This window comes from Penicillium expansum (genome assembly GCF_000769745.1).
Source record: "Penicillium expansum strain MD-8 chromosome Unknown contig190, whole genome shotgun sequence".
In the NCBI taxonomy this organism is placed as follows: Eukaryota; Fungi; Ascomycota; class Eurotiomycetes; order Eurotiales; family Aspergillaceae; genus Penicillium; species Penicillium expansum.
Genome location: NW_015971406.1, coordinates 434340 through 448969, shown reverse-complemented (window position 1 = coordinate 448969; position 14630 = coordinate 434340). Strand labels below are relative to the sequence as shown.

At 47.5% G+C, this 14630-nt stretch overlaps 6 protein-coding genes across 6 annotated transcripts; all 6 read right to left on the bottom strand.

Annotated features, from left to right (window-relative positions):
* Positions 1-236: 236 nt before the first annotated feature.
* On the bottom strand, positions 237-908 carry PEX2_058130 (iron-sulfur cluster assembly scaffold protein; the record flags this gene model as incomplete). Its single annotated transcript, XM_016743087.1, has 2 exons — positions 237-394; positions 461-908. The coding sequence occupies 2 exons, from the start codon at positions 906-908 to the stop codon at positions 237-239; spliced, it is 606 nt and encodes a 201-aa protein (XP_016595809.1).
* A 921-nt stretch (positions 909-1829) lies between these two features.
* On the bottom strand, positions 1830-2414 carry PEX2_058120 (uncharacterized protein; the record flags this gene model as incomplete). Its single annotated transcript, XM_016743086.1, has 4 exons — positions 1830-1859; positions 1929-2092; positions 2194-2249; positions 2329-2414. The coding sequence occupies 4 exons, from the start codon at positions 2412-2414 to the stop codon at positions 1830-1832; spliced, it is 336 nt and encodes a 111-aa protein (XP_016595808.1).
* Positions 2415-2964: 550 nt separating this feature from the next.
* Positions 2965-4870, bottom strand: PEX2_058110 (serine hydrolase domain-containing protein; the record flags this gene model as incomplete). The annotated part of the gene is made up of 4 exons (XM_016743085.1): positions 2965-3772; positions 3831-4095; positions 4148-4258; positions 4315-4870. 4 exons carry the CDS (start codon positions 4868-4870, stop codon positions 2965-2967), a joined length of 1740 nt encoding a protein of 579 aa, XP_016595807.1.
* Positions 4871-5188: 318 nt separating this feature from the next.
* Positions 5189-7214, bottom strand: PEX2_058100 (Zn(II)2Cys6 transcription factor; the record flags this gene model as incomplete). The annotated part of the gene is made up of 6 exons (XM_016743084.1): positions 5189-5829; positions 5900-6177; positions 6236-6457; positions 6516-6938; positions 6993-7064; positions 7132-7214. 6 exons carry the CDS (start codon positions 7212-7214, stop codon positions 5189-5191), a joined length of 1719 nt encoding a protein of 572 aa, XP_016595806.1.
* A 2192-nt stretch (positions 7215-9406) lies between these two features.
* Positions 9407-10853, bottom strand: PEX2_058090 (ANP1/MMN9/VAN1 family protein; the record flags this gene model as incomplete). The annotated part of the gene is made up of 4 exons (XM_016743083.1): positions 9407-9789; positions 9846-9896; positions 9962-10572; positions 10681-10853. 4 exons carry the CDS (start codon positions 10851-10853, stop codon positions 9407-9409), a joined length of 1218 nt encoding a protein of 405 aa, XP_016595805.1.
* Positions 10854-12974: 2121 nt separating this feature from the next.
* PEX2_058080 (putative HLH DNA binding domain protein) lies at positions 12975-14090 on the bottom strand (the record flags this gene model as incomplete). The annotated part of the gene is made up of 1 exon (XM_016743082.1): positions 12975-14090. One exon carries the CDS (start codon positions 14088-14090, stop codon positions 12975-12977), a length of 1116 nt encoding a protein of 371 aa, XP_016595804.1.
* Positions 14091-14630: the final 540 nt, after the last annotated feature.

Sequence of the window (14630 nt, the reverse complement as noted above, 5' to 3'; positions counted from 1 at the left end):
TCCATCGTCATCTCTTGGCGCACATTTTCAGTGGCAACAAGTACAACGAATCCCAAAGTACCCGATCTTGTGGATTTTCTCCGACAAAAAAACGAGCATCCTCGATCAAATGATTGTGTATTAAGACAACCTCGGAATAAAATCGCAAAGTTCGTGTAACGAAACGACTGGGTTGCGTCATTCAAATGGAGAATCCATCCGATAAGCTCAACCCGTTAAAGCAAAGAGAAACGAATTTAAATGGAAGCAGCAGGGCTGCCGGCAGACTCGACCTTAACATCAGGAATGACACCGCCCGTCCCGGACAGATCTGTGGCACGGGTGTTGGGGTTTTTGGTGTAGTAGTTGGCAATGGCAGACTTGATAGCGTCCTCGGCAAGCATGGAGCAGTGCACTATTTTGTATGAATTAGCATCAGAGCCGACCAAAGTCATCATCCATCAAAAAAAGAAAGACATACGCTTGACAGGAGGCAGACACAACTCCTTCGCCACATCGGTATTCTTAACCCTTCCAGCCTCATCGAGGGTCATACCGCGCACGAGCTCGGTAAGATAACTGGACGAAGCGATAGCACTACCACAGCCGAAAGTCTTGAAGACAACGTCATCGATACGGCCGGACTCCTTGTTGACGCGGATCTGCAGCTTCATGACATCGCCACAGGCGGGTGCACCGACGAGACCGGTACCGACGTCCTGGTCACCCTTCTGCATGGAGCCGACATTTCGGGGGTTGTTGTAGTGATCAAGGACCTTCTCGTGGTATCCTCTGCGCTGCTGAGCTGGGGCGGGAGCAGCGCGGCGAATGGCGGGTTGAGCGGATTGCAGGCCAGTGAGGGGAGAAAGGGCACTGCGAGTGGCGATAGAGCCGACACGGGGAGTGACGGTGACTAGGCGCTTGAACATTGTGTGGATTTATTATGATGGGTATATTTGATGGAGGTATTTGTTTTCACAGGTGAGAGTTGAAGGCGAAAAAAAGATGGATCTGATAGGGAGAAAGTGATGAATTCATAAATAATCTGATCGAGCCTTAGATAAGCACGCTAGTCCTAATGGAGTAGTCTCTTTGGCCGGATCCGCCGGTCGTCGGACATGACAAAGATGACGTTCGGCTTTATCGCTTCCTCGGTCTACGATTGTGATTTTTAAATGATGCGCTAGATGGGAAAAGTTGGGGGATTATCTCTCTGTGCCAGTGAGAGTGCCTCCTGGTGATATCAGTTCCCAGAGGTGGCGACCTTTCTGCACCACTCAAGTTCTCCGCGGTGGACTCGCCCGGTCAACCTCTTGTTTTCCGCCTCTCCTTGAGCCAATTGTTGGGCGATGATATCAAATAGTGGAGTGAAGTGATAGGCGTAAATTCAACCCTGGCGATCAATTATCGATTCGATGTTCTATGTTGTATGTTCTTTGGCGATTCAAATACAATATACGTTTATCGAGCTATTACTACGTTCTTGCATCTGGACTGGACAGATCTTATTCCCGCGGAGTTACATTCGGAGACCAAGTCGGAGTATAGTTCCACTTCCTCGGCTTATTCTAATCGTTCCAATCGGGATATGCATACCCAAAGGAGAAAAGAAGTACCAGGCTAACCGTATGTATCCTTTTCGGCATTGCTCACTCATTAGCCAATTTACTAGTGTGATATAGTTTCAAAGTCTTCCTTCTTCCATCCTACAAGCATAACAGAACTATTTGGAGAACCCAAAAGGCATCTAGATGCAGCGCAATATCAATGATGAGTCGTTGTCATTCAATATATCAAACGACAAATCTCAAGTCCCAGACCCAATGCAAAGCTAACAACTAGATATGCAACTACAAAGCCTCTCGAACAGCAGACTTGTACTAAACCAGAAAAGCAAGTTAGCAATGAGCAGGAAAGAAACCAGCTAGCTCTCTTTCTGCGTAACGTACCGGAATAATCTGCGCGTTCTCCATATCCCACACACCAGAACTGACATAGATATCCTTGTTAAGCAGCTCAAGCACCTGAGCCTCATTCTCCGCAACAGCAAGCATCATGCTTCCCTTGAAGGAGGGGGTCTCGCCATCAGCGGGGTGGGCATTGAGCATTGCGCCTGGATAAGAAACACTCAATGTTAGTATATGTACATATGTTTGCGAGCTTTCCATGACGCGATCTAGATAAAAGAACACGAAAATAAAGAGAGTCACATACCACCGGCAACAATAGCACCAGACGCAACGAGCGGCTTAACACCCTCGAGGTGCTTACTGAAGACATAATTAGCAAGACTCATCCTCCCACGACACACATCCCATGCTGGAATCCAGATGCTGGGGAAAGACTCACGGGCGAACCTCGAGACGCTTCGCCTGCGCGCCAGGCTTATCGGGCAGGATGCAGAGGAACTCTCTCTTGGCAGGGGCGGAAGACATATTGCGGGATTGGAAGGTTAGGATTGATTTTCTGGGTATTTTTTGAGATATTTTAATCGAGGCTGAGGGGCAGGAGGAGAATAAATGTGATGGCGGGACGCGGAGGAGCGGTATCCGCGCGTGGGGGAAAGCGGGGGCTTTGCTTTGAAAGACACGGGTGACACGAAGTGACATGGTAAAGGGAATGGAATGGAATGTATTGGATTGTCGATTGGCGGTTTCTGTACGAAGTCTGCAACTACATGGATGTATGTATTTTATATACCGGGTTTTCCCTAGGGGTTTCCTATTTGAGCCGCTTTTTCAGCACGGGCGTGATGAGTCACGTGCATATTTATATTTGGCCCAATTTGGGTTACTTTGCTGAGGGATGAAGAGAGAATGATGTTTTGGTTTTTACTAGGTAGAAAGGAGGTCGAAGGAGTGAAGATTTGGTGCTCGGTGATACAGCTCTACCTATAACGAAGGACGCGAAACACAGTCCAAAAGTGATGTCACACAGAAAAAAAAAGTATAAGCAAGAAGATGACTGTGGTCAGCCCTTCTGTTGCTAGTTCTTCCCCAGCGAGACCCGCAAAGCTGGAATCTCAACACTGACGGCTTGACCACTCGGATCCAGAGAAAAGATGAACTCATCCAGGCCACGGCCTCCATATTGAAGCTTATCGAGATTTAGCCAGGACACACAAGTTGGAGTGTCATTATCCGCCAGCTCAGTTATATCCTGAAAGACAGCTCTAAAAGCCTGCCTGGAGCCCGAGCCAGAATCTTCAACCAGCTGTGTAGGATACAACCGAATACTCAGATCCGCCTGCTTCTCGACGCCCACAATTCCAGCGAGTGTGGCACGGAAGTCAGTGCCATTACTGACAAACTCCTGGATATACAAACCAGGCAAGCTGTCGTATCCAACAGAAATAGATGAATTGATATTGGAAGCCTTGTATGCGCCACCGAAATTCTCGGCAGCCTGCTCAATAGCCGTTTTCATCAACGCTTCTAGCACGACATCACCGATTATATCCGCGTGCGCGTTAAGATCAGCCGGGGCTTCTGTATCAGCCGCGAGAATGGCAAAGCCGACGCCGAAGTCAGGGACTAGGCCGAGGTATGAGCTGTAGAGGCTCTCGTTATTGCCTTCGTTGCTGAGAACTGTGTAGATATCCACCATGGATGTGTTGGGGTATGAGCCGGCGCTGTATATGACCCATGGAGATCCGATGGAGTTGGCTGGGTTGGAGGTGTGAGAGACTGGTTTGAACCAGCGATTTGTTTGGGGTTTGCTGAGGAGGGTTGAGTTTAGGATTGCCTGGCCGGCTATTGCGAGATCTTTGATACTAGAGAAAAGAGACTTTGATCTGGAATTGAGGCAGTGTTAATTGGTGGCTGGGATGTGTGGAGAGAATATGGTCTTACGCTTCGTCTCTTTTGTGGTGTGTTAACCAACCACTGGCTTCTTTGCTAACGGGAATAATTCCTGCAGTGGTTTTGTCTGGCGCAAAGATTGAGGTCTCGGTCATGCCTAGGACGTCAAAGATGTCGTGTTGAAGGACTTTGCTGAATGGCTTTCCTGTGCGCTTTTCTACTATGTAGCCTAAAAGCTGGAATGCCATGTTGGAATAGCTAGGGGTTCCCCCCGCTGGAGCCACGCGAGTTTGGTTAGCGAGGTATCGAATAAAATCTATGGAGAGATTAGCATATAGAGATAGTAAGCACGGATTTGAATTTCATACCGTTGCTATCACACTTGGAACCATCATCACAGCAAGGCATGAGGATAGCCTGGTGTGAAGGTAATCCCGCCTCAGAAGAACTTATTTGTAAAGTCACATCCTTCGAGCAATCTGTTCATGAATTAGTTCTGATCACCAACCATATTCTTGTTCAGTGTTCTACTTACAGTCTCTCCCAATTCCAGACATATGACTCGAAAGTTGACCAACAGTAACATCATTCCACCTTACCTTTTCAATCATATCTTGTTCCCTTGTATTATCACCCAGCTCAGGGAGGTACTTGGTAACAGGATCATCAAAGATCTGGTCTCCATCTCCCGTGAGAAGCAGACTCCACACAGTGAAGACCTCAGTGAGACCACCAATGCCATAAATGCTGTCTGTGTCCGCAGCATAAGATCCTACTGCAGACTTGTTCAATGTAGGGGCTGTGTGATGATATTGCCAGAAGAAGGGCTCGTTTTCGGCATCCCCACTGTCCGACGAGAACAAGGCGATGCTGAAAGTGGTGTTTGGCGAGACATCCCCATGAGTACCAGTGTCTGTTGCGACTAGTGTGTCGAACTTCTTAGTAAGTTCTTTCAGAGCGCTTGCAATGGTCTTGTCATCTCCGTTGAGGGAGAATGGAGGGAATGCAGGGCCGAGGAGTGGACATGGGGTGAAAGAGAGGGCCGAAGAGAAGAGCAAGAAGAATGCCGAAGCGTGAAGAATTGAGAGCATCCTGGAAGAATGGAAATTGATTTGGATTTAGATTCTTGCTGTCTCCGTATCTCTCTTTTATATCCAACATCGTCGGGTCGGTGATACTGAAGGTCTTGGCGGTTTGTATACATCGGCTCGGCGATACGAAGGAGCATTTGATCGCAATTTCGAAATTCCAACTCCTAGCACTGCTGCCTATTCAATTGATTATCTCACGTTGGGGTTCTTTTTCACGTCTTCTTCAGGATTCAGTTTTGCAATGATACGAACAGTTGAAAGATGTTGACAAAAGAGATCTATAAGGAAGTATCATAAAATGAAATATTGAATCGACAATCACACCCATTCACCCATAATCTGCTCAAACGAAGATGCGAAGAAAGAATCCTGGGGAATTTGCAAGTCATCTGCCGAAGATGAAAACTCATTCCCAAAAGGGACATCGAGATGCTCCGCAGCCCCAATAAGCCCGTCAAAGTTTGTCGGCTCCAAGCATAACGTATACCGATATTCATCAAAGCTCTCATCACTTTGAGAGTTGTCTTCCTGTCTACCATGTTCCCCGAGCCAGTTCTCAATTCGAGCTATACGGTTTCCAAAGTCGAAGAAAGCATCCCGAGCGCCGTTCATGTCTACATCTGAAGTAGACAACGCCCCAACCCTCGATCGCAACTTCGACAGAGTTTCTAGGAAGGCAGCAGCCTGATCTGGTTTGTAGGCTGCTACGGTGTGCCGATAGGCAACTAGCAATGCAAACGCTATCTGTACCCATTGCGTATTGTTGAATCCGACTTCGTCGTTGGATGGAAGTTGAATATACAGGTTGAGGATCGAATTGGCTGAGATAAATGCCGAGAACGCCATTTCATCTCTCCAGGAGTTGGAGTCAAATGGTGATTGAGACTCTTGGTTGGTGATGTTGAGAGCTAGTTGATATAGGCAAAGCCCTGTCGCGTGGTATTGTATAGCAAGAAGAACTTTATTCAGAGCTCAAGTTAGCTTCAACTCTTTCTTTTAAAATGAGCATGGTGTTCTGTTGAGACTTACAGCTCTCGTTGATATCGAAGGGCAGATGCCGGTAGAACGCTTCCAGATCCGACTTCAGATTGGCGATATAGAGCTCTGACCCTGATCCAGGTGTTTCCAAGTCAATTCCATGCTTTGCAGATAGATTGTCGACTTTCTCTGCAATAAATTGGAGCTGTATCACATAGCTGATGTATTTGTCGTGAGGATACTCGTTGGCTTCATGGAGAGCCTTGCAACACTCTTCCTGGTACGGGAGACGCAGAATGGTAGATTTCTTTTGCACAAGCATCGCAATCCTAAAGGTAAATCACTATCAACCAATGTCCAATAAGGTCCAAATGCACAGGAACTCACGATGACGACAAATAGTAACAACCCAAGACAGCCCTCTGCTCGTTGCTCCCCCAAGAAGCTCGATTAAACGTCTGATTCTGCAGATTATATTGAAGCCCAAAGCGCAGCTCTGTCTTCCACGTCCGCGTCTGTGGTGGACGATCCAACCGCAAATCTATCATGAGGCCTATGGCCAGTTGAAGGAATTGAGTATAACGGTGTGGCCGTGAGTGATAATGCGACCTGCCATATGTTGTCAGATGCAATTATGATATCAAAGTATTGATAGGTTGGGATTTACCATGCGAGAAACACCAACAGCCCTTGCAACAACTCAAAGGAGATTTCCCCACCGATGACCATGCGTGATGCAACGACTTTCTTAACTTCGTTCCCCAACGCGCGTTGCAGTGGCATGTTCTCATACGAAGCAGATGCAAGGATCGCTAAGCATAGGAACGGCTTCTCCTTGCGGAGCTGCTGGACAGATACATCGAGGGACACAACCACAAATGGGAAATGTGGGGTCAGTTTGGTCTTAAATATCGTTAGATATCTTTCGGCCGTCTCTGTGTCAAGAAAGTCTCGGCTGATGATGTCTTCAAGCGGAGCATCACCGTCAATTGATGATGTGCTGCGCGTGCTTGTGTTGGTGTCATTTCCTTCTAGACCGCCCCGATCGGCCTTGAGTTCATTGATCTTCAACTCCAGAGCCGCGATCTTACTGAGTTATGTGTTAAATCATAAACGATATTATCATGACGGAAAGTCTGCCCACCGGTCCTTGTGGAAGCCCTTAAATCGACGACCAGTCCGACGATATTGACATTCTTTTCCCAAACGAAGGCATCTGTGTTGTTTAGATAAGCCCCAGTTTTCTTCCACGGAGTTCTGAGGGAGGTTGTTCTGATTCCTACCGATTACATGCGATATCGGTATCCCGGACACATCGCACCTTTGAATCCGCGCAACCCTGGCACGTCTTGGATACGGGAGGCATCGTGTTGCTTCATCCGAGCGAAACTGGGGCCTATTATAGTGGCGATCCTGCAGATCCCATGCTGGAGTAACAAAGCTTGGCTCTAATGATGCATCTCCGTCGAGGTAAGAAAAGATAAAGGCAGTACTAGGCGGATGGGAGGCGCCTTCAAACAAAGTGGGTTAGTAGTGATTATTTCCTTTCATCTTTTGAGATTATTTCAATCTTTGCTCGAGATAGGCAGCATATATCTGTTGGGGGGTTGAATGATTACGTTACCTCTTAGCTTCACCGTTAGGCACTTGTACGTTTTAGCCCCATATCTTGAAGGGTCGGTTTTCAGCTAAGTTGTTTTGCATAAAGGATTATCCAAGCCCTTAATATACCTATCTATGTAAGTAGATGCGGCAGGATTAAAAAGGGTACCCAAAGGTTCCAAGCTTGGCCCAATAGTTGAGACCTCAGGTCCCCTGAGAAATTACATCGTGCGTTTGACCCCTCCTATTATTTATAAATGCTTTGAATCATGCTGACCTCAGCCTTACATCCCTTCAAAAAAGGAATTATACCAAATAGCCGATAATACCCGTTCAGCGTATAGCTGGTCACCAACCCGTTAAGATGCATGCTGCTACCAGAGCCACGTGAAGCTTTTCTACAGTGTTAGTAGTGTATGGTCTTTAGGGTCGAACGTGATTTTAAAAGAGCGGTCTAGCGATCCACCCAGCTTTGAAGTCCTTAATATCGGGTCTTTAGCATCAACCTCAATATCTATACCCCAAATGGTCGAAGAATGGTAGCAAGATGGCGGAGCATGTTTTCTTCTTACCAAACGCATTCAAGGCCAAGCATTGAATAGACTCTAGCCAAGATGCCATTGCCATCGACCCATAAAGAACTCGTTGAATATTTGAGGCAGCTTCACGAGCTTCACTTAGACCGAATAGAAAGTGTCGGCGGGCAAGCACTCTACTCAGCCTTTCTTTTCCAAATGGCTGTACTTTTCACCAGACGATAAACTATGGCCTGAGGATATCGTTAGCCCTCACCGAAGTTCTAAAGCAAATTCTTTGATTGCGTCAGCGAATACCAACTACAGCCCATATCATTGTCGAGAGTGGTAACCAATTAGAGAGTATAGACTAGGAATCTTCGGGCTTTTTCCTGGTTGGTAAGTTTATAGCTTGCGATTTTGGGATTGATTTCTTTACATTGGCCAAGTATCTAGAGTTGAATGAGAGAGGACTTGAATTTCTAAATGAATGTTGCCAGAAAAAGAAAAATAAGCTTCGACTAGCCTAACAGCCCATCGGTTTGCGCCGAGATCTGATATTCCGCTGTCGAGGTCTGTGCTAGGAAATCTTCAATTAAACTACTTGCGGTAATACGCCTCGTGATATTTGCAGGGAATGAAATCGTGCGATTTATTATATACATGAAACTCAGCAGATAGGGCAGTGCAGCGCGGATATCTGCCTTGCTTCATCCGCAAGAAATCTAGACTCATCACACAGCATCTGGATTTCAACTGAGTTGGTCTGATATCCTGCCCCTCATCTCAAAAAAACACAGTCAAGGACGCCAGCTCAGCATATGACAAAACGAAAAAAAGATGAAATAGAAAGGGCAATTTGGAGGTGACCTGCATAGCAGAATCAGAATCAAATAGACTTGGAAACAAGAAAGCGACACATGACAGTAGACAGTCCGGTTCTCGGTCCCTAATGTAGGTTTTGCGTAAGAAGAACAGATGATCGAGATTGAATCACTCGAGTGTACATGCCCGGATATACACACATCCCCATAACTCGGGATGCGTGTGTCCCAAGAGACACAAATTCGGTATGTCAAGGAAAGAGGCCTGGAGAACGAACTTTATAGACCTGCGAACCCGCCAAACAACATTTTCCCCCGTAGCGCCAAGGTAACAAATACACACACTCCCTAGAACGCGGCACGAAGATACTGTATTAGGGAAGTCATTAGGCTTTCCGTCGCGAAACATCCATCCAAAAAGAGGAAGAAAAAGGGAAATAAAATAGGTCAGAAGGAAAGGAAGTGAAACACGCCGTGGCCAAAAGCTTTCCCCGATGGTAATCACCGGGAAGACAACACACGGGCAATGGATAATGGTGGATGTTCGACGACGGGGTGGGATCAAAGATCAACTTGATCCTAAGCGAGATTTCCGGCGGACGGAATGCAGGTAGAAACTAGAACGCTTTGCGGTCTCCAAGGTTACCGGGCTTCTCGTCGGTATCAATGTGCCAGACCACGTAGTTGGGCAGTCCAACCACCTGGTAGCCAGCTCGCTTGGCCATGCGGGCGAAACCTTCGGTCTCGGCTTGGTTCTCGAAAGCGTATGCGGGGAAGTTAACGCCGGAGCGGTGCACATCGGCTTTGACGAGGATGTTGACACCGCCAATTCCGTCAAGCTCCACCTCATCATCCTTGTTGTTTCGCCAGTCGCCCATGCCCACCAAGTAGGTGCGGCCAGTGTCGTACTCTTTGTAGCCTTCGGCCAAAATAGTGTCGGTAGGCAGACTCGCGCGCAGACGACGGCCCTTGTCGGATTCGATCCATGAGTTGTAGTCAACTAGGAATGAAGATGTCAGCAATCTGCACAGCACAGAGCGTCACGAATATACATACAGCGACCCTCGATATCATGACCATCCTGGTTGTAGCGGTGGAACCAAATGTCTAAGAGAAAAATCACTGTCAGCCAGCTGTCCAACCTCCGATCCAAATTCACCAAAATCACATACTTGGCACGAGAATGTCCTTATCGTGAGCCATGAAATCCTCCAGGATACGCTCGGGACAGTCGGTAATGTCCACATCACGCCAGTAGACCCAGGAGTGATCGGCCTTCAAAGCAGAGTAGAGCAGGTAATTCCGGGCACGGGCGATAGCCTTGCGTCGGGGACCCTGTGCGGCGAACGAGTGACGCTCTGCCACAGTCATCTCTACATCGGCACCGAAATCCTTCTGAATAACGGTTGCGCTGCGGAAACGAACTTTCTCCTCGGCGTGGTTCTGGATGCGGTCGAGTTCGGAGGCAAGGTTTGCGAGGGTGTCGTCTTTGCAGTCACCAACAAGGAAGGCCAAATCGATCAACTCGTGTGGGTAAGACAGTTTGTAAAGGAGGTCGAAGTATTTGGCCAGGTAAGGGGCGGCATCACGAAGAGGGGTCAGGATGAGTACACGTTCACGGTTGAGAGCGGCCTTGGAGGTAGACTTGATGGGGTTCAGGTCGAGATCGGTGATGGAGGTGGAGTTGACTTCGTAGGGTTCGTGGCGGTTGAAGAGGACGGGGGTCTGGGCGTGCGCACTCCATTCGACCATCTCATTAATGGACATCTCCATGGGTGACTTGCTGGAACCATAGCAGTAGAAGCTGTCGGCGCCAGTCGGGTCAGTATGAATAGTTTCCGGATGGGTGATGGATGATGGATGATGGATGATGGGTTGCATGTTCTCTCACCTTTGCATCTCTGATGCAGACCTGCTGACACCGCGCCACATGAGGATCAACAGACCGGTCAAGGCTATGGAGACCAAGAAGCGCGTCCGTGTTAATAAAACGATGATTGCCCTCCATGGGGGCAATCTGGCCTTGGCCGACTTCCAATTAACACCGCCCTTTGGCAACAACATGATGAGAGATAACGAGGTATGAGGTTGTGTAGAAATTCAGGGGCGATCCCGTCTCGAACACTCGTCGTAAAACCCCCCGAACGAATGTGGAGAAGAGAGGAGGAGAGGAATGGTGAGGCGAATGGTTGATAGGGAGAAAACAGAATCGGGAATCGGGGGAAATGCGATTGCCTGCCAAGAACGGCTGAGATCAGTAAGACAACCACTACATTTCTTTCTACATATTCTATAAGATCTACTCCGTAGTTAAGAGCATAATTATAAGTATCTATATAGTTATTAGATCTATTTTACTGTTCTACTATTCTACTACTCTACTTAATCAAATAAGCATACCAAGTTATTCCTTTGGATCCCCTCAACACACTTGACAGCTGAGACAGACCCTTTTATTTTTTTTTTATTAATAGCTTTGATCATCTAGAACTCTGTGCACTTTAGGGGTTATTGAATCCTACGACATGGGGGATATCACAGTCTCATCCTATTCTGTTGCCACGCAGGTCCAGGGTACAATGTGCTGTACATCGTATTCCGTACTCTGTCCCCCCTATTTTGTAGGCACTTTTTTTTCTGCAGGGATTGCGTGTACACATTTAACCCTACTTTTACTATCGAATTTCTTAAATTTGAATCTTTTTGTTATTTCTAATACGGAAAATGGTAATGCTATTTTTCTTTTCTTTTTTTCCCCCTAAAATTCTAATCATTTCAAATTAATTACCACAAAGTACAACATACAAAAAGAAAACAACCGGAAATGACAAGTGGGATCTTCAGCACGAGGTTAAAGTGAGACACGGCCTGGGCCCAACCCATATTTTATACCACAACATATACGGAGTATGTTGTACGGAGTAGGCACCTCTATATTTCTAGATTTTAAGCAGCCAGTATAATTTTGAATTGTTCTTCTCATTTTAAAAAAAAAAGCAATTCAATCTCCCATCTCTCAAAATCCAAAACGCCTCCCAGAACACTTGTCCATTTCAAGTCTGCACTGGTCTCCACCGGCTGATGCCTAAGACAGCTCTCCAATGATCGACAGCTGATTCGTCCCCGAGAAGAAGAAATCTTCACAGGTGTCAGTTGGAACATTATTTGCATTCTTATGTCGTAGGCCCAGTATTCAAGGAATGTGTCGTAAATGACTGTATGTTTATACTATGTACTGAAAAGGGGCAAAGTAGCCACATAAATACTTGGTCAACCTAAACAACGAGCTACGTCGCATTCTACATAGACCGAGGAATTATATTACATCTACAGTTTCCAGAATATGAACCTGGAATCCATCACTTGCTGCATGGCTGTATTATAGTTGACTGAATACATCGGAGATCACTTCTCGAATCAAAGTCGCGCTAGCTCTAGGAAAGCATAGCAATATAGCCAGTACATCATACAAGAGATAGGATTGGCATACGCGTCATTGACATATCACGATTACATGAGAAATAGCAGGAGAGACACAAATCGTGCCCAATGTACTTCGGCTCACTCCAAGGCTAATAGGAGGGCTTCATATGGCGACGCTCAACGCGTGTTACAGTCTAGTAGCACAACTACCATAATCTTACAGAAGAACATGATTTTCATCGAAGATGATCCATTGAGTCATAGTTATAGACATAGAAAAAGAGAAGAAAGTGACAAAAGAAATAAAGAAATAAAGAAATGAACAAAAGCCAAAATATCCGCCCGAACATATATCCATATAAAAAACAACGCCAAAGGACAAGAGACAAAAAGAAGAAAAATGAGAAAAAACCACCGTTTTGTCCAAGAGAAGAAAAAAAAACAAAAGGAAACCCCGAGGTAAGGAAATCAGTCAACAAAGGAAAAGCATTCAAGCAAATTGGGAACCTCTTGTTCATCCCCGAGATCAAAGAAAATATTGTTACACAATGCAGGCGCTAAATGCACATGGAGCGGGAAGACAACGGAAGGACTAAGCCTAACGGACCCGAGAGTAAGGGAGAGCAGCAGCTGCTGCAAGGGTCTCATGTGCGAATGAGGATGCGGCACAGAGAGAGAAAGGTAGAGAAGGAATCATGATATCATCAGTGAACAGGGACAGTGTTCAATATCGGGCGTGCATCATCAATCTTCACTGCGGATTTATGGAGACGCAATGAGAGAGTGGCGACGTGATGGCGCGGGGAATGAGAAAGACGAAGACTGAGAAGGAGGGAAGGCAGGAGAAGAAGGACCAGTCATAGGCGGGGTGGCAGTGAGATAGGAGCTGCCAAAGGACTGCGAGGTCGAGCTAGGCATGGAGTCATAGTAGGGGGCGGCGTAGGAAGGCTCGGAGGGCATGCTGGCAGCGATCTCGTCGCAGAGCACGCGCATGCCAGGCAGGCCGTTCTTCTTCTGGCGTTTGTGTTCGGGGAACTCGAGGACGGGGCCGGGGGAGGTACTCTCGGACTTGGGGGAGCGGAACATCTGCTCGTAGGACTTGAGCTGGAACTCAAGGGCGCGGTTACGGTCAGCGAGGATCTCGTTCTCGGCCTTGGTGGCCTTGAGCTGTTGCTGGGCCGTCTGGTTTTGTTGCTGTAGGGAGCTGACTAGTTGCTGCAGCTGCATGCAGCGGACCTGGGGCTGCAGCTTCTCCGAGAGCTGCGGTGTGACCTGTTCCTGGCGGATAAGGTGGACGATAATGGCAAGCATGAAGTCGACTAGGTAGATGGCTCCTTGCACGATGTGCTCCTTAGATTGAGTAAGGCTCTTGGAAGGATTCCAGCCTGCACGCTCAAGGAAGAAATCGTGAATGCGGCTATCCAACTGGCGGTGCAGCTCGCTGAGATTGCTGCGGCGGTTGCCCTCGGCGATGCGGTGCTTCTCGCGCTGGTCATCTTCAGTGGATTGGGCACTGCCCTTGCGCTTACGGCCACAAAGCTGCTGTAGAGGAGCCTTGCGGTTGAGGTTCTGTGGGGCCACCAAAGCCATGATCTCGCTCTGGGAGAGATCATTGGGCCAATCGACCGAGGTGGACTTTTGCATAGCAAATGACTCTTGCCAAGAGCTCTCGGCGGAGTTGGCCGGTGAGGGAGGTGTGACGATGTGCTCAGCAGCTGCCCAAGGCGACTTGAATTGGAAAGTGTCCTGGGGCCCTGGGGTGGTAGGAACAAGAGCATCCTTCACGTTGAAGGGACTAAAAGGACCACGGGGTGGCAGAGGCAAAATCTGAGGAAGAGGAGGCAGTCGGCGCTCCTCACCCACATCAGAGGTGGCCATACTGGTGCTAGATTTGAAAGAACTTGAAAATAGGTTAGGATATGAGAGCTGATACCGAGACAGTGAGATAACTCACGGCAGAGAGCAGCGGCGAGGGATATCTTCAGTAATAGAACCCATTTCTTCATACATCGTAGTTGGTCGTCGAGAAATGCGTGATATGTGCAGTGACGAGAGTGTCGAAGTGGTTCAAAGTATGCGGACGAGATATATACTGAAAGATCACGGGTGATTCGTGTTCTTGTGTAGAGTCGGGTCGATGAGGTCGTAGATTGAATGGCGAGAGTGCAGATAAAACAAAGTTGTATATGCACAGCAATGGAGAAAGGGGGACAGGGCTATAGACAGAATAAAGAAGAAGCAAGATCAGAAGCTACACGAGGCGGGTGTATACAATGAGACAATGGATAGAAAGGGATACCATGCGGGCTGGGAAGCATGTTTATATGTAGATTGGGGTAGTACTTTGTTCCCCATTCCCAGATCTTAGGGCCTCTCCAGACCCAGGCGAGGGGAACCGTGAACCAAGGCCGATCCTCG